General features: G+C 44.6%; 2 protein-coding genes across 2 annotated transcripts; both read left to right on the top strand.

Moving 5' to 3' along the window:
- Positions 1–362: 362 nt before the first annotated feature.
- On the top strand, positions 363–5,008 carry LOC137382942 (probable G-protein coupled receptor 139). The gene is made up of 2 exons (XM_068055518.1): positions 363–627; positions 4,110–5,008. The coding sequence occupies exons 1-2, from the start codon at positions 363–365 to the stop codon at positions 5,006–5,008; spliced, it is 1,164 nt and encodes a 387-aa protein (XP_067911619.1).
- Positions 5,009–15,515: 10,507 nt separating this feature from the next.
- Positions 15,516–16,409, top strand: LOC137382941 (probable G-protein coupled receptor 139). The gene has a single exon (XM_068055517.1). The coding sequence runs from the start codon at positions 15,516–15,518 to the stop codon at positions 16,407–16,409; it is 894 nt and encodes a 297-aa protein (XP_067911618.1).
- Positions 16,410–18,291: the final 1,882 nt, after the last annotated feature.

The raw sequence follows: 18,291 nt of genomic DNA, 5'->3' as shown, positions 1-18,291 counted from the left end.
AGTAGGCTGAAGGGAGATATGATATAATTTAAGTAGCTATATGCTTGATGGCCAGCACTGACACGATGGGTTGACCGGCCTCTTTCTGTGCTGTATATCTCTACGACTCGATGAAAATGTGTTGCGTTGAAAGAGATTAACTGAACTTGTTTGTTCAGTGACTGTAATTAATATCTGTCTCCATTGTCACTAATTGTGTCACTGGGGGGATTCCATGTTCCATTAATAAAGGACTCTTTGCAATGTGTTATCCCATTGTGTCAACGTTAGCATCATCCCCGGTGATAACAGGGTTCAGTGGCTACAGAGAGAGGGAGAGGATAGGTCAGGATCTGAGAAGAATATATTGGATTATTGCGACAATGGGCCAGGATCTGGGAACAATGGACTGGAATGCGACAACAATGGACCCGAATCTGGGAGCAGAAGTCTGGAAAGTTACAACAGTTGATCAGAATCTGAGAATGGAAGATTGGAATGCGGCAGCAATGAGCAGAAGTATAACCAATTGGTTTTATTTTCTTTCTGCACATTATCATTGGCTAACATTAGAATTCCGGATCAAATATGCACTTGTGATTATTCAACACATTTACTATCCCATCCTTGCTATGATTGGTGCCCCTGGTAAGTCTCTCAGTCCAGTTATTATATCTATAAACCATGATTCATTCTGTTACAAATCTTTGTTGTTTCAATATTGAGGAAATGGAAGCCATTCCTTTGATTCCTGGTACAAAGTCAACATGCTAACCAAAGACTCAATCCCCCTCACTTGACAATATCTGAGGCTGGAGCAACTGTTTGCAACCTGGGCAATCATTTTGATCCTCAGCTGAATTCAATTCACATATTATCGCCGCTATCAATACTGACTCCTACCACCTGCAAAATATCGCAATCTACCTCAGCCCATCCGTTGTATAAACCCTTATCATTGCTTTTCTTAAATCCAGATTTGCCTATTCCAAAACTATACTGGTGAGACTCACAGGTACAACCTCTCTTACACTGCAGGAGATTCAAATCACTAATACTAAATCACACCAAACAACATACACCCATCCACATGTTCTCAGCGAAATGCATTGGTTCCTGGTCTAGCAGCACCTCAATTTTCCTATTCCCATCCTTGTGTTTGAACCCCTCCATGTCCTCGCCCCTCCTATTACTCCTATACCTCTGTCCATTTCCCATATCCCTGTGAGTTGTTCCTTTTCAGTATTTATCGCAAATCTCTTTTGAAAGATTACTTCTTTTCATCTGTATCTCTCCATGGTCATGATTCTGGGCTTCACAGAAGGATGAAGCTATTTTGCTGGTGCTGCAAAGGTTATAAAACACAATATGGTGCAGGACAAGCTGCCAGCCACTCCTGGCATATCCCATGTGGTTATCCGTGTTGGGCAGGGTCCTCTAACAACCTTGACGCACTTCTTTGAAATTTGGTCTGTCTCTGCATGTTCCAGGCATCCAGCTTATAAGAATTAGAATTAGAACATTACAGCACAGTACAGGCCCTTCAGCCCTCGATGTTGCGCCGACCTGTGAAACCATCTGTCCTACACTATTCCATTTTCATCCATATGTCTATCCAATGACCACTTAAATGCCCTTATAGGTGAGGAGCTATTGACTTTCCTCTGCTAATGCCAAGTTATTTAAGGTGCTGCAGATTTTTTTCTGGAGGTTGAGTTTGTGAGCTGCTGCATACATTTAGGGAGGGCTGAGGAAGTGTTGACCCAACTCTGGATGAGATATGGAGACTGCATTAACAGCGCATATTGATCTACAAGAAATGGAGCAGAAGCTGCAGAAAAGGAAAGTTCTGTGAAGAGGAAGGCATTGGCGGAATCTGCGCTGGACAACCCGAGATTTTCAAGAGCACGTTTCCTACCAACACCTAACACAAGATTTGTATGCGTGGTAACTCCGATTCAACAAGGAGGTGGTCACAGAGATGTGCAGCCTCCATCAACATAGTCTGGAGTCTCACACCAAAGCCAAGACAGAGCTGTCAGTGGCAGATAAGACCATTCTCTGCATAGACAACTTTCCAGGTGGTGGGGGAGCAAGATATCCAACACCTCCCAATGTGTGTACATTGATGCATTCGGGAGATGACAGAGGGCATCCAGGCCAGGTGAGTAGAAAACATCGTTTTATCCCTCACAGAGAATACAGGATCAGAAATCCCATGGTTTTGCCAAAGCATTGGAGTTCCAGATGGTTCATGTGGCTCTGCGGAATCCAATGTCAAAGAGGAGTGGTAAAGGAAATGAACAACTCTTTTCGATTAATGTGCACTTGATTTGTGACTGTGCAAACGTTGCTGAAATTTGCTGAATGTTCACTATCCTGGCAGTAGCTACAGCAGCTTCAATCTGAAGCAGTCAGCCATTCTCACCATCTTTGCACCTCCAGAGCGAACCAGAATGTTGCTTATCGAGGGAGAATGCTGTGCTGTCATTGAGTGATAGTATGTTTTACTGCACAAAAGCAGAGTTGTCGGCCCATCGACTCCATGCCGGCTCTCCACGGAGCTAATCACTCTGTCCCCACTGCCCCATTCAATCCCTATAGCCCTGCAGGTCTATTTACTTCAAGTGGCCAACCAATTTCCTTTTGAAGTCATTAATTGTTTTATTGTTTTGGCAGCAATACGTTACTAGACAAGCTTGAGTTCAATGGTAAATAAATTGTGGATGTTTTATTGTGAAGTAGCTCTAAGGACAACAACTCTAGCCTATCCAGTCTCTCTTCACAGCTGAAATTCTCCAGCCCAGGCAACATCCTGGTGAATCTCCTCTGCTCCCTCTCCAATGCAGTCACATCCTTCCTATAGTGTGGTGCCCAGAACTGGACACACTCCAGCTGTGGCTTATCTAGTGTTTTATACAGATCCATCATAACCTCCCTGCTCTTATATTCTATGCCTCAGCAATTATCCCATATGCCTTCCTAACCACCTTATCTACCTATGCTGCTGCCTTCAGTGATCTATGGACAAGTACACCAAGGTCCCCCTGACCCTCTGTACTCCCTAGGGTCCTACCACCCATTGTATATTCCATTGTCTTTTTTGTTCCCCCAAGTTGCATCACCTCACACTTCTCAGGATTAAATTCCATTTTCCACTGCTCTGCCCATCTTACCAGCCCATTTATATCGTCCTGCAATCTAAGGCTTTCCTCCTCATTATTTATGACACCACCAATATTCGTGTCATCTTTGAACTTATTGACCATACCTCCTATATTCACATCTAAATCATTAATGTGCAGTACAAGTAGCAGGGGTCCCAGCATCGATCGTGTTTATGTTTAATTTAATACTGCTATTTTATTTCCCATTAATCCATTCCTGATTCCACATTCAATCCATATTTTAACTCTATTTCCTCAACAAATCAGGATTATTTCATTTACACCCTATCTCCAACAGAAAGCTCTGTCACAGGAACTAAAGAAGGTCCGCCACTGATAGTGATCACTGATGCTCAAATGTCATACTAAACTCCTTTCAACTGTTATTTTTACTCCCTAGTTTACAGTTAATTTAGCGACAATTCGGATTAATTGTTTCGTTGATTTTTTTTTAGTGGACTCATGTCCAATTATTGTTTTGGAATAAGTGAATTATATGCTGCCTGTCACTGTTGAGGGAATCTCTCAGTCAGTCCAACATTTAACTTTATGTACAAGATTGCTGCAGAAGCCACAAATCTGGAATAATAACAGAAAATGCTGAAACGACTCGACAGGGCTGGCAGCATATGTGGAGAAAGAAACAGGAAAATGTGTTTTAGATCAGTGAAATTCGCTGGAACTTGAACTGTTTTTAAACTCGGCATGGGAAAGGAGGGATTGCAGGATTTTGATCAATACTGAGTTCAGCAATTTCAGTTCAGCATAACCCCTTTCCAATTTAATCTCTTCCACCTTCCAGCCAATAAGAACCATTCAGTTTTGTTTTTTTACGTATACCCATTTAAATGCACCATTGGGCACAGGAACACATCTGTAACTCTCGATATGTATTCAGTCAAAAATGTTAACTTTGCTCCCAGCCTGATGTATAATTTCTCGGTTTGTTTCACTTCCTCACAGTTAACTTGATGACGATTGTGATCCTGTCTCGGGGAAAGTGCGGGCTCTCCAAATGTGTCACTCGTTACTTAGTGGCCATGGCAGTGGCGGATCTACTTGTCATTATCCTCGACCTTATATTGAGGCACATTCCCATTGTTTATCCAAAACAGTTTCAATTCCTGTTGGCCGTACGCATGTGTAATATCCATGCTGTCCTGCTTCATGCAGCTACAGACTGTTCTGTTTGGTTTACGGTCACCTTCACCTTTGATCGATTTGTGGCCATTTGCTGCCAGAAGCTGAAAAGTAAATATTGCACCGAGAAAATGGCGGCTGTGGTTCTGGGAACTGTGAATGTGCTGAGTTGCTTAAAGAACATTTTCTGGTATTTTATGTTGACAGGTTGGTACTCGAAGGCGAACAGACCCTGGTTTTGCCATGCAAATATGTATGTTTATTTCTCTCATGTCTGGGCAACAATCGAGTTCCTCCATCACATTCTAACCCCTTGTGTCCCATTTTTGGTGATTCTGATGCTCAATTCTTTCACCATCAGACACATCTTAGTGAGCAGCAGAGGTCGCAGGAGACTCCGAGCCCACAGCAGAAGGGAGTGTCGCAGAGACCCAGAGCTGGAGAATCGAAGGAAATCCATAATTTTGCTGCTCGTTATCTCGGCCAATTTCATACTCTTATGGGCTGTGTTAATGGTGAATACGATGTGGCAAAGAATACAGGATTTGGAGCCGGTGGCTCCATCAGTACCCGTTTATCTGATACAATTGAGCTTCATGCTGCAGCTCCTGAGTTGCTGCACAAACACTGCGATTTATGCACTGACCCAGACTCAGTTCAGAGAGCAGTTGAAGAATGTGCTGACATATCCCTTTTCTCAAATTGTTCCATTGATTAAATAAAGAAATGACTGGTTATTTCCAGCAGCTTGTCATTTTCTTTCACACTTCCACCAACCATTGCCAGAGTCTGCTGCCATGATGCCAGATCGAGGGTGGAGGCTATCGCTGTGGTGCCAGAGCTAGGGGCGGGGCCCGTTACTTTGGTGACAGAGCAGGATCATGTTCTTCCGCTATGGTGATGGAGCAGTTGCGGTTTGTGTCTCGATGATGAGAGTGCTGTGAGTGCCCTGTCCGCCTTGTTGAAGAAGCAGTTTGGCCTGTCCCCCATGGTGACGTCTCAGGGTGGGCGGGGCCTGTTCCCCAGTGTGACGGATAATTGGGAGCTGTGGGAAGTCGCTATAGTGATGAGGGACATGTAGCAGGGTCCATTCTCCATGATCACAGCCGGGGGAGGGCGGGGTTGGGGGGGGGGGGTGAGGCCTGCTCGGCATGATTATGATGGAGTGGCGGCAGAGCCTGTTCTATTAGTGGGTGGGGTGTGGTGGTAGGGCTTCTTTCCCATGGTGGAGATTGAGTGGGGAGGGGACCTATTACCCATGGTGGCCGGGGGAATGAAGCTTTGCAGAGTTCCCCGTGGTGACTGGGATTTGCCGAGGCCTGTTGCCCTGCTCAATGAAGAGAGAGTCGGTGCCTGGTCCCCACGGTGACTGGAGATTCTGGGCGGTGCCTGTTTCACATCACAGCGGATGTGTGGGAGCAGGGTCTCTTCATCATTGTGACTGGGATTGGGCGGGGTCTGTTCCCCATGGTGACTGTGAAGTGGTCGCAGAGGCTGTTCCACTATGGCAATGGCACAATGGACGGTGGCAGCGCCTGAGGCTCTCCAGCTTCGCCCACCATGCACAGCCAATGATGCAGTGGAAAGCATAAGGGAAAAGCACCACCAGCAGCCCTGTCCATTGGTGATCTCCATCTCGACCCGGATAGCAACATAAAGAACTACAAAACCAAGAAGACCGAAGATGGTGTGAAGACTGAGCCTGAATTCTTTGTACTCCTTTATAACCATTTTTTTCTGATTGATTATAGTTTTTAATAGAATGTTATAATATTTATGATGATCGGTAACCTTTCAACATCCTTTATAACACCTCATAATCCTTTGAAACTTCATCAAATTTGTCATCCTTCATAATAATATAAACACCTTTATAACAAGATATGACACTTCGTAATCTTTCATGAACTTTTGTATTGTTTTTATAATCGACTGCAAACATTGTACTCTTTATCATCTTTTATAACACTTAATTAAATTCATAACACTTAAAAACCCTACTCAATAGCTTATTTTATTCATCCGTGACCCGTGAGTGGCCTTCTTGGCCTGCTGAAGTGCTGATGTTTAGGTACACGTGTTAGGAAGGGCGTTCCAGGAATTTCACCCAGCGGCAGTGAAGGAAAAGCGATATTGTTCCAAGTCAGAATGGTGTGTGGCTTGAAGGGAAACATGTTCTGCCCTTGCCCTTTTAGGTGGAACCTGTTGCCTAAGGAGCCTTGATGAGTTTCTGCAATGCTTCTTGTCGATGGTACAGATTGTTGCCACTGTACATCAGTCGTGAACAGAGTGAATGTTGCAGGTGGTAAGTGGGCTTCCAGTCAAAAGGGCTGCTTTGTCCTGGGTGGTGCCGAGTTTCTTGTGTGTTGTTGGATCTGCTCTCATCCAGGCTCGTGCAGTGTATTCCATCACACTCCTGATTTGTGCCTTGTAGATGATGGACAGGCATTGAGGAATCATGAGTTGAGTTATTCACTGCAAGATTCCCCACCTCTGACCTGCTTTAGTATTTATGTGGTTCGTCAGGTCAGTTTCTGATTAATGGTAAGACCAGGATGTTGATAGTGTGGAATTCAGTGATGGTGACGCCAGTGAACTTCAAGGGGTTAGATTCCCTCTTGTTTGAGATGGTCATTTTCTGGCAATTGTGTGGCACGAATCCACCCAAGCCTGGATGTTGTCCAATTCTTGCTGCATCTGGACATGGGCTGCTTTCGTATCTGAGGAGTTGTGAATGGTATGGAAAACTGAAATCATCAGTCAACATCACTAATTCTGTTCTTATGATGGAGGGATGGTCATTCCCGGGGGGGGAGGGGTGGTATTCAGTTGGGAGTCTGCTCCCGGGGGGTTATTTCGATGGGAGTCTGTTCCTGGGGAGGTATTTAGATGAGAGTCTGTTCCTGGGGGATATTTAGAATGCCTCCTTTTTCCTTTTGACTAGGCTCACAATATCCCACGTTATCCAAGGCTCCTGAAACTTGTCAAACCTATCCTTCTTCCTCACAGGAATGTGCTGGTCCTGGATTCTATACATCTGATGGTTGAAAGACTCCCACACGTCAGATGTTGATTTACCCTCAAACAGCCGCCCCCAATCTGAATTCCTCAGTTCCTGCCTAATATTATTATAATTAGCCTTCCCCCAATTTAGCACCTTCACCCGAGGACTACTCTTATCCTTATCCACAGGTACCTTAAAACGTATGGAATTATGGTCACTGTTCCTGAAATGCTCCCCTATTGAAAGTCGGCCACCTGGCCGGGCTCATTCCCCAATACCAGGTCGAGTACGGCCCCATCCCTCGTTGGATTATCTACATATTGTTTCAAGAAGCCCTCCTGGATGCTCCATAGAGATCCTGCCCCATAAAAGCCCCCAGCACTAAGTGAGTCCCAGTCAATATAGGGGAAGTTAAAATTACCCACCTTTACATCTTTCCAAATTCTGTTCACGTATCTGTCGACCTCCCGCTGGCTGTTGGGAGGACTGTAGAAAACACCGAACATCGTGACTGCACCCTGCCTATTCCTGAGCTCCACCCATATTGCCTCGCTGCACGACGCCTCCGAGGTGTCCACCCGCAGTACAGCTGTGATACTCTCCTTAACATGTAATGCAACTCCCCCACTCCTTTTACATCCCCCTGTATCCCGCCTGATGATTCTAAATCCTTGAATATTTAGCTGCCAATCCTGTCCTTCTCGCAACCGTGTCTCTGAAATAGAAACAACATCATAGTTCCAAGCACTGATCCCAGCTCCAAGTTCACCTGCCTTACCTGTTATGCTTCTCGCATTGAAACAAATTCACTTCAGGCCACCAGCCCACAACATCCCCTTGCCTGCTTTTCCTCTTAGTCTTACTGGCCTTATTTACCTGCTCTGGTTCACACCCTCCTGCCACACTAGTTGAAACCCTCCCGAGTGACGCTAGTGAACCTCGCAGCCAGGATATTTGTGCCCCTCCAGTTTAGATGCAACCCGTCCTTCTTGTACAGATCCCATCTGTCCCTGACGCGATCCTAATGCTCCAGATATCTGAAATCCTCCCTTCTAGAATTTTATAAGTTGCTATGAGATCCCCTCTCACTCTTCTGAGCTCCAGCGAATATAATCCTAACCGACTCAATCTCTCCTCATACGTCACTCCCGCTATTGCAGGAATCAGTCTGGTAAAACTTTGCTGCACTCCCTCTATAGCAAGAACATCATTCCTCAGATAAGGATACGCAAACTGCCCACAATATTCCAGATGTGGCCTCACCAAGGCGCTGTGTAGCTGCAGCAAGTGATCCCTGCTCCTGTACTCGAATCCTCTCGCTATGAAGGCCAACATACTATTTGCCTTTTTTACCACCTGTTGCACCTGCATGCTTACCTTCAGCGACTGTGTATGATAACACCCAGGCCTCACTGCATATTCCCCTCTCTCAGTTTATAGCCGTTCAGATAATAATCTGCCTTCCTGTTTTTGCGACCAAAGTGGATAGCCTCACATTTACCCACATTATACTGCATCTACCACGCATTAGACCACTCACTCAACTTGTCCAAATCACCCTTGTATATAGTGAATAGCTGGCATCCTAACACCAATCCCTGTGATACCCCACTCGTCATTGCCTGCCATTCGGAAAAAGACACATTTATCCTTGTTATGGGGTTTTCCTAATACAGTTTTTTTTCTAAAAAGGGTTTGACATTGGTAAATCACTGCCTTCTGGCACCCCTTCCATTGCCAAAAGGTGATTGAAAGATTATCACAGTGTCACTGCAATGTCCACCATTCTTTCCCTCAGCAACCTTCATACATCCCAACCATATTGCATAAAAGTTCTACTTTATAAAATTAAAGAAAATGTTTTGAATTGAAAGGGGTTAATTAAACCTGTTTGTTCAGTGACTGGAATTAATGTCAATCTCTGCGGGCAAGTCATTGTGTCACTGGAGGATTTCCCACTTCTATTAATAAGGGACTTATTTCAATGTGTCAGCGTGAACATCACCTCTAGCTCCAACGGGGATTGCGGCTCCAGAGAGAGGGAGAGGATAGACTGGAATTTCAAAACAATGGATTGGAATGTTACAATGATGGATCAGAAGCTGAGAATGATCGATTGGAATGGTGCAACAGTCGTCAGGAATATATTGGTTTGGTTTCACCTATTTACTGAAGATGATGATCGGCTATCATTAGATCGACGGATCTATTTCGGACTGAAAATGATTCAGTACATTTACTATCCCATCCTTGCTATCATCGGTGTCCCTAGTAAGTCTTTCAATTCAGATATTAATTCTATAAACAAGGTTTAACCATGTTACTGCTTTCGTCACTTATTCTCTCACTTTGTTGCAGTTGGTATTTTTGGTAAGACCTTGTATGCAGCTATTAGAGCTTTAAATCATTTCTAACTTTATTACTGCAGAGGTAATTTGCTCTTTCATTTTTGCTGTTGCTGGGGTCCCTGGTAATTCGCTACATCCAGCGATTAAATCGATACATCTTATATCACTATACGAGTGCTCTTGTCATGTAAACATTGGAAAAAATGAAATTAACTTCAGTTCCCAAAACCAACGCTGCACCGTGTCTACCGAATCTATTCCCCACTCAGGCTGTTGTCTGAGGCTGACCCTGACTGTTCACAAACTCACGGACTCTTTCACCCTGAGCTGAGTTCTGATTCAACATTCTCTCCCTCACCCATCATGCTGACGACCACCTCCATAATATTGCCCTCTGCCTCCGCCCATCTGCAATATAAACCCTCATTTGTGCCTCTGTCAAATCCAGACTCGGTTGCCCTAATGTTCCACCCTTCATTTGCAACATTTAATAGACCAAAACTCATCCAAAGCTGCTGCCCATATCCAAACAAGTGCCAAATCCCATTCAAAACCCCATGCTCTCTGAACTACATAGGTTTCCACTCTGGAAATCCCTTCATTCTAATATTTTCACCCGCTTCCATGGCCTCAACCCTTCAGTTACTCCCATTCCCATATTCCTGCAGCTTGCTTCCTTTCACTCGTTATCTAATTCGTTTTGTAAAGAACATTTCGATTCCTCTGTATCTCAGCCTGGCCGCAATTTGTGGCTCTGGAGATCCACTGGTGTCAGTGCTATAAAGCTGGAAACACATCTAATGGTGCAGGGCATGCTGCTGTTCACTTCCAGCGTGCCCCAGGTGGTCCTCCATACTAGGAAAGGCGATTCAGCAACTTTTGAGGTACATTTTGGATCAGCTGAGCATAGGCTCAACAACAATGTCCTGTGCCACATTGGAGTTGGACACCTCCATGCTCCTGTTTAGCTACAGCAGATGTTTTTTTTTTCTCACCTGAGTCCCATGTATTAAAATTCGCTTGTGATATCGTCCCCTGATGAAGTGGCCCACGAGCTATACATTCCTTCCGGCCTGTCTGCACACCACTTGTGCTCTGTCCCACACCACGTGAAGATTCGAACTCTATACCAGCCTCTAAGGAACATGCAATTTGAGTTGATGACTGAGAGCATCAGACAACTTGACGGGGCTTCATCATCAGTGTTGTGTTATTGCTCTCTCTCTCTCTCTCCCTCTGTTTCTCTCTGTCACTTAGTCTCTCTCAATCTATCTATCTCTTTGTCTTTCGGCCTCCTGGAGCTCATGCAGCTAGGAACATGACAGTTTTGGATTGTCAATGAAAATAATAAATACAGAAGGGAAGGGCTGGTGTGAGGAACTGGGGATAGGAAGCAAAATATTCATGCTTCTACTATCGGCAACTTGCACATCATTCAAGATATCAGAATGAAGGTGAGCTGGGGCTTTAGAAGTGCATAATGCAGGAACATGGCGTCATCCTGAATACTCTCGGTGATGCTGAGTGTTACGTGCTCTATTACAGCTGGCCTCAGAATGCAGAGAACCATCTCCTCCCTCAGGCTAGGGGATGAAGTTATGCTTGACCCCCATTGGTTCATTATGGCTGCCTGCTATTATAGGCCACTTTGCCCTGCAGGAGAGAGGGAATAATATCAGTGTTTGTTTTGCACAGTTTTGGTGACTAACTGGAGGCATGTGGAACTAGTGAGAGGTAGGTGTCCGGCTGGCATAGTTAGAATGTGTGTGAAAGTGTAGTGCATCGAGCAGCACGAAATATTGGTGGTGTGGAGGTTAACAGATGCCATGTTTTTTTAATTCATTCATGGGATTTGGGCGTCGCTGGCCATTTATTGCCCATCCCTAATTGCCCTTGAGAGGTGGTGATGAGCTGCCTGGTTGAGCTGCTGCTGTACATTTGGGGTAGATACACCCACAGTGCTGTTAGGAAGGGAGTTCCAGGATTTTGACTCAGCGACAGTGAATGAACGGTGATATAGTTCAAAGTCAGGCTGGTGTGTCACTTGGAGGTAAACGTGCATGTGGTGATGTTCCCATGCATTTGCTGCCCTTGTCCTTCCAGTTGGTTGAGGTCGCGGGTTTGGAAAGTGCTGACTAAGGAGCCTTGGTGCATTGCTGCAGTGCATCTTGTAGATGGTACACACAGCTGGCGCTGTGCGCCGGTGATGGAGGGAGTGAATACATGTAGATGGGGTGCCAATAAAGCGGTATGCTTTGTCCTGGAAGGTGTCGAGCTTTTTGAGTGTTGTTGGAGCTCCAACCATCCAGGCAAATGAAGAGTATTCCATCACATTCCTGACTTGTGTACCATCCTTCAGTCTGAGCAGAAACGTTTTACTACAACTCGCTTTTCTTCTGTTCTTGAGTCACATTTGTATCCAACATGATCGTGAGCCTCCTATTCCAACAACCTTAATATTGTGAACCAGCCTTTCAGATGGCACCTTCTCAAAAGCTTCCTCAAAATACATAGAAACAACATCAACCACATTCCCTTCATCAATCTTCTCTCATATTTCAACAGAAATTAATTTAGGTCAGTCAAGCATCATCTGTCTTTTACAAATCCTCGCTGACTATCATTTCCAAGTGTCTGTTGATTCTTCCCTTATAATTGTTTCCAATAACTTACTTACCACTAGCATCGAACATAGAACAGTCCAGCACAGTACAGGCCCTTCGGCCCACGATGTTATGCCGAATCTTTAACCTACTCAAGATCTAAGTAACTAACGTTAAACCTAACTGACCTGTAGTTGCTGCGACTGTTGCGACACCTTTTCTGGAATAAGATAGTCACATTTTCCAATCTCCAATCATCAGGCACCTCCTCCACATCCAGGAAGATTGGATGGTTATGGCACACCTTTCTGCTCTCTGCATCCCCACTTCCTTTATTAACCTTGGATGCAAGCCATCCAGACAAGGTGACATATCTACCATATGCATAGACTGCTGTTTTCGTCCTCCCACCTCTTAATTTTGACCCAATCCAACGCCTCTTCCCTCTCTACTTCGACAGATGTTTTGTCAGATGCCACTTCCTCAGTGAAAACTGATACAAAGTACTCATTATATAAATTAGCCTGTCACTGCGCCTCCAGGCAGATATTAGTCTCCCTGTCCTTAAGCACTCCAATCCACCTCTTACTACCAACTCTCCATTTACACGCCGGTAGAAGATTGTTCTGCTTTTCTATTCTCATATTCTCTGTTTGACAGTCTGACCTTCCTCGTCATCTTCCCTCTCAATAGATTGTATTTGGCCGGCTTCTCACTTGATGAGTTTAACTGACATATATCATACAACCACTCATTATTTCATCATAATCTCTATCACCCTCGTCATCTAAGGAGCCTTGTTGCTGGTCTCCTAACGTCTTGGCCTTATTTGAATGTGACTAGATTGTAGCTGAAGGCACTCTTCCTTGAAGACGACACTTTGTCTGCCTGTTAGTTTTTGGTTCCATTTGAGCCTGGCTAGATCCCTTTCATCTCACTGAACGTTGCCTCTTCCACTCCAGACGTTCTACCTTAATTCGTTCACGGCGCTTCTGCATTAATGGTCAAAATCCTTGCATGTGATGATCACTCTCACCCAAGTTCTCCCCCAAAGACACTTGGTCCACTTGTCCCACTCATTATGCAGCACCAGATCTAACATTGCCTCCTTTCTAGTTGGGTGGAGAACATACTAATTGAGGGACTTCTCCTGAACGCATTTCAGGAATTCCTCCGCCTCCTTACCCTTCACTCTCGAATTATGCAAATAGATATTTGATTCCCCCAATATCACCATATATAATTTTTGCACATTTTGTGATTTTCCTGCAAATTTAATCCTATCTCAATCTCACTATTTGGACGCCTATAGAGTATCATTATTTGTGTGTTCATACACTTGTTGCTTCTTAATTCTAACCAAATAAAGCCTGTCCTTTCTCCCTCAAGTACAACCTCCTTTTCCAAAACTGCAATGTCTCCCCTAATCACTACTGCCATCCCACCTCTCTTTCACTCCTTCCCTAACTTTTCTGAACACTTTATATCCTTGCATATTAAGCGCCTGGTCCTCACCATTTCTAAATTATGTTTCCATTTTTGCCACACCATCATTATCCCAAACTGCTTTTTGTGCTTGTAATTGACCAACCTTATTTACCACACGTCTGGCGTTTACAAACTTACATTGTAATCCTGGATTCACATTCCTCATAGTCCTTCTTAGTCCAATCCCATCGAAGACGGAAGCATTTCCTTCTATATTACTGTTCAACAGTCTCACAATATGCACCCTATTCCTCCTTTCTACGTCTATGTGTCAGTGCCCATCCCCTGCCAATTGAGTCTAAACAGTCCCCAATCACATTAATGAATCTCCTCACGAGGATGTTGGTCCAATCTAGTTGAGGTGCAACCTGTCCCTTGTGATTAGGTGCCTCCTTTTTTTTTAAAGAGATACAGCACTGAAGCAGGCCCTTCGGCCCACCGAGTCTGTGCCGACCATCAACAACCCATTTATACTAATCCTACACAAATTCCATATTCGTACCACATCCCCACCTGTCCCTATATTTCCCTACCACCTACCTATACTTCTTTTTTCTTTTGGGCCTCCTTATCTCGAGAGACAATGGATACGCGCCTGGAGGTGGTCAGTGGTTTGTGAAGCAGCGCCTGGAGTGGCTATAAAGGCCAATTCTGGAGTGACAGGCTCTTCCACAGGTGCTGCAGAGAAATTTGTTTGTTGGGGCTGTTGCACAGTTGGCTCTCCCCTTGCGCCTCTGTCTTTTTTCCTGCCAACTACTAAGTCTCTTCGACTCGCCACAATTTAGCCCTGTCTTTATACTATACTATACCTATACTAGGGACAATTTATAATGGCCAATTTATCTATCAACCTGCAAATCATTGGCATGTGGGAGGAAACCGGAGCACCCGGAGGAAACCCACGCAGACACAGGGAGAACTTGCAAACTCCACACAAGCAGTACCCAGAATTGAACCCGGGTCGCTGGAGCTGTGAGGCTGCAGTGCTAACCACTGCACCACTCCTGCCTCATTACTGGTCCTAATTACCTCAGAGTTTGAAGCCTTCCCTCCTACATCATCGTCAAGCTACGCATTGATACACCTAAACTTCTACTTCTAATATCACTAATCCGTGGGACTGGGAGTAAGCCAGTGATGTTTGCCTTCAAGGTCCTCCTCTTTAACTTCCAAACTAGTTCCTGACCTAGGACTTCAATACCTACTCTCTCTGTGTCATTGGCACCAAAGTGTATCATTACATCTGCCTCATTCCCTTCCCCTTGTAGAAAGTACTGCATGCTTTCTGTACATCCTTTATCCAGGCACCAGGCATGCAAAATATTATTTTGAAACCATGCTGACTGTCACGGGTCAGAGAATCTCTCTGTCAGTCTTTTTATACGAGAGCAAAGTGCTGTGTTATCTGCAAATCTGAAACAAAACCAGAAAATGCAGGAAATAATCAGCAGGTCCAGCCGCATCTGTGGAGATACAAATAGAGATCACGTTTCTGGTTGATGACCCTGCGTTGGAACTGGGAGTACATGGAGATGTCACAATTTGTAGGACACGCAGCCAAAGGTGGACGGGAGGATGATGATCAACAGTAAGTTCAACAATTTCAGTATCATTCCTTTGCCATTTAACTTCTCCTACCGTCCACCAGATCCCTGACCTTCCCCTGTGTTCTTACAGGTATAATCATTTCAATACATCAATGGGTAGAATAAAACATTTGCCTAAAGCTGGTTCCCAGCCTGACGTATAATTTCTCTTTTTATTTCCCATCCTCACAGCTAACTTGATGACGATTGTGATCCTGTATCGAGGAAAGTGTGGTCTTTCCAAATGTGTCACTCGCTACCTGGTGACCATGGCAGTGATGGATTTACTGGTTGTTTTCCTCGACCTGATATTAAGGCACATTCCAATTGTTTATCGGGAACATTTTCGTTTCATGAATTACATCCGTGTGTGTAATATCCACGCCGTCTTGCTTTATGCCATTACTGACTGTTCTGTCTGGGCCACTGTCACTTTCACCTTTGATCGTTTTGTAGCCATTTCTAGCCAGAAACTGAAGAGAAAATATTGTACTGAGAGAATAGCGGCTGTGGTTCTGGGAACAGTGATTGTACTGTGTTGTTTAAGCAACATTTTCTGGTATTTTGTGTTCAAAAATTACTATCCATTTATCAATTTCCCCTGGTTTTGTTATATGCCAATTGTTGTTATGAGATCTTTCTTCTGGTTAATAGTGATAGCCATTCATCATCTTCTAAATCCCGCTCTCCCATTTATTTTGATACTGCTGCTCAATGTTTTCACTGTCAGGAACATTTTAGTGAGTAGCAGAGCTCGCAGGAGACTCCGGGGGAAAAGCATTGGGGACCATCCCAAAGACCCAGAGATGGAGAGTCGAAGGAAATCCATTATTTTATTGTTTGTTATCTCGTGGAATTTCATATTGCTATGGGCAGTGTTTGCATTGCATTCAATATGGTACCAAATGTTTGTTTTTGGGTATGATACGATATCGCCACCTGATACATTAAACCAACTGGGGTTCATGCTACAACAGCTGAGTTGCTGCACAAATACTTTTATTTATGCCGTGATGCAAACTAAGATCAGGGAGCAGATGAAGGATGTGGTCAAGTATCCCTTTAAACTAATTGTTAAAGTCATTAAAATGTGAGAAGAATTGAAAATCGTTCAACATCAGAACTCATTCCGACATTATATTCTGAGAAAGAGTCCTTTCCTGTGGGCCCATTGATTTACATTAATATTGATACACATACTAACACACCAGTCAAAGATCCAGAATACTCAATGCCCTGGGTCACTGACCCTGAACCTGAATACCCTGAGAATTTAGCCTCGAAACCAGAATGTCCTGTGGCATTAAACCTCAACGCTCACTTCCCTGATCAATGGCCCTGCACCAACAAGGCTCTGGGTCAGTCAACTAGCACCTGTAACGTCTGAGTCAGTGACGCTGAATCTGTAAAGCCCTGGGTCAATGACCCTGCGCCAACAAGGCCCTGGGTCAATGACCCTGAACCTATAATGCCTGGAGCAGTGAGGCTGAACTTGTAATGCATGAGTCAGTGACTCTCCGCCAACAATGCCTCGGTCAGTGATCCTGAAACTAAGCCCGAGGTCAGTGACTCTGATGCGATAATGTCTAGCTCAGTGTCCTTGAACCCCCGATGGCCTGGGTCAATGATTCTGATGGTACAGTGGCCTGGGTCAGTGATTCTGAAGGTACAGTGCCCTGGGTCAGTAACCCTGAGGCCACACTATCCCGTGTCAGTTACAATGAGCTTCAATGCTCTGGATCATTGACCCTGAACCACAATACGTGTAACACTCGATGCCCTTGGCTAGTGACCCTAAACATCTAAGCCCTGAGCCAATGACCCTGAATCCATAATGCCTGGCTCAGTGTTTTGCCTCTTCGATGTTATTACGGCTGTGTACTCAAAGCCGGTGGGTTGTTGATCACCTCAAAACTCCATGCACTCATCTTACGGATTTGGGAGGACAATAACTCCCTACAACTTCAGGAATGTGATATTGCAACTATCTTCAAGAAGGGATAGAAATCATGCAGTGGAAAGTTTGCAGTATTTCCCTCTTGTGCACAGCAGGGGAAATCCTGACATTCATTCGCCTGAATCATCTACTTCCTGTGACGGAGGAAATCTTCCCAGAGCCATAATGTTCCTCTCTACTTTCCAGAGGAATCTCCAACATGGTCTTTGTTGCCAGGCAAATCCAAGGACTGGGTTCCAGCGACGTACTGTCATAGTCCCCAGACTATTTGCAATCTTCTTGACTGTGGCTATTCACCTCAACAAAGATCAGCTGCCCTCTAGTGTGAGTAGTAAATACCACCTAGATGGCAAACTCTTTAACCTCACTCACCTCCGTGCTTAAACTAAAAATTGACCACCATAGGCACGCAGATCTACAGTTTGTGGATGACTGCAGTGTCGTTGCCCACACTGCACCAGATTTTCAAGCTGCGTTTGATCTCTTCAATTCTGTATGCAGGAGGTTTGCCCTATCCTTGAAATTTACCAAAACAAACCAGACTTTTTTTTACCGACACCTGGTCGGCCAAATAATCCACCTCCCATCTAACTTGAAGGAGAGACTTTGGAAAATGTTGAGCACTTCCCATAACTTGGCAATCATCTTTCTCAAAAGGCCACCATTGATGAGGAGATCAAACACCGGATCAGCTGTGCCAGCTCAGCCTTCTAGAAACTATGGCCGGGGGTGTTTGACAGCAAAGGCCTTTGCAAGTCAAATAAAGTCCTAGTGTCCAGAGCAGTTGTCAGCACACTCGTGTACTGCAGTGAGACTTGGACTATACAGCAGAAAAACAGAAGAGTGTTGGAGCAATTCCAGCTGAAATGTCTTTGTCAGACACTCTGGATTCAATGGGAGGACAGTTGGACAAACTCTAGTGTACTTCTTGAAGCCAGATCCACAAGCATTCAGGCAAAATTCCTGAAAAACCAACTTCGATGAGCTCGACACTGCACAGATGACTGAACTGCGTCTCC

Source organism: Heterodontus francisci, chromosome 23, assembly GCF_036365525.1.
Source record: "Heterodontus francisci isolate sHetFra1 chromosome 23, sHetFra1.hap1, whole genome shotgun sequence".
In the NCBI taxonomy this organism is placed as follows: Eukaryota; Metazoa; Chordata; class Chondrichthyes; order Heterodontiformes; family Heterodontidae; genus Heterodontus; species Heterodontus francisci.
Note: the sequence above shows the minus strand (reverse complement) of the source record. Positions and strands in the feature narration are given on the sequence as shown.

What these genes read in the sequence shown, in the direction of transcription:
- LOC137382942 (XM_068055518.1), top strand. Translation starts at nt 363, where the DNA reads ATGGGCCAGGATCTGGGAACAATGGACTGGAATGCGACAACAATGGAC. An exon ending in TGCTATGATTGGTGCCCCTG is followed by an intron (nt 628 to 4,109) that starts GTAAGTCTCTCA and finishes ACTTCCTCACAG; the next exon opens with TTAACTTGATGACGATTGTG.
- LOC137382941 (XM_068055517.1), top strand. Translation starts at nt 15,516, where the DNA reads ATGACGATTGTGATCCTGTATCGAGGAAAGTGTGGTCTTTCCAAATGT.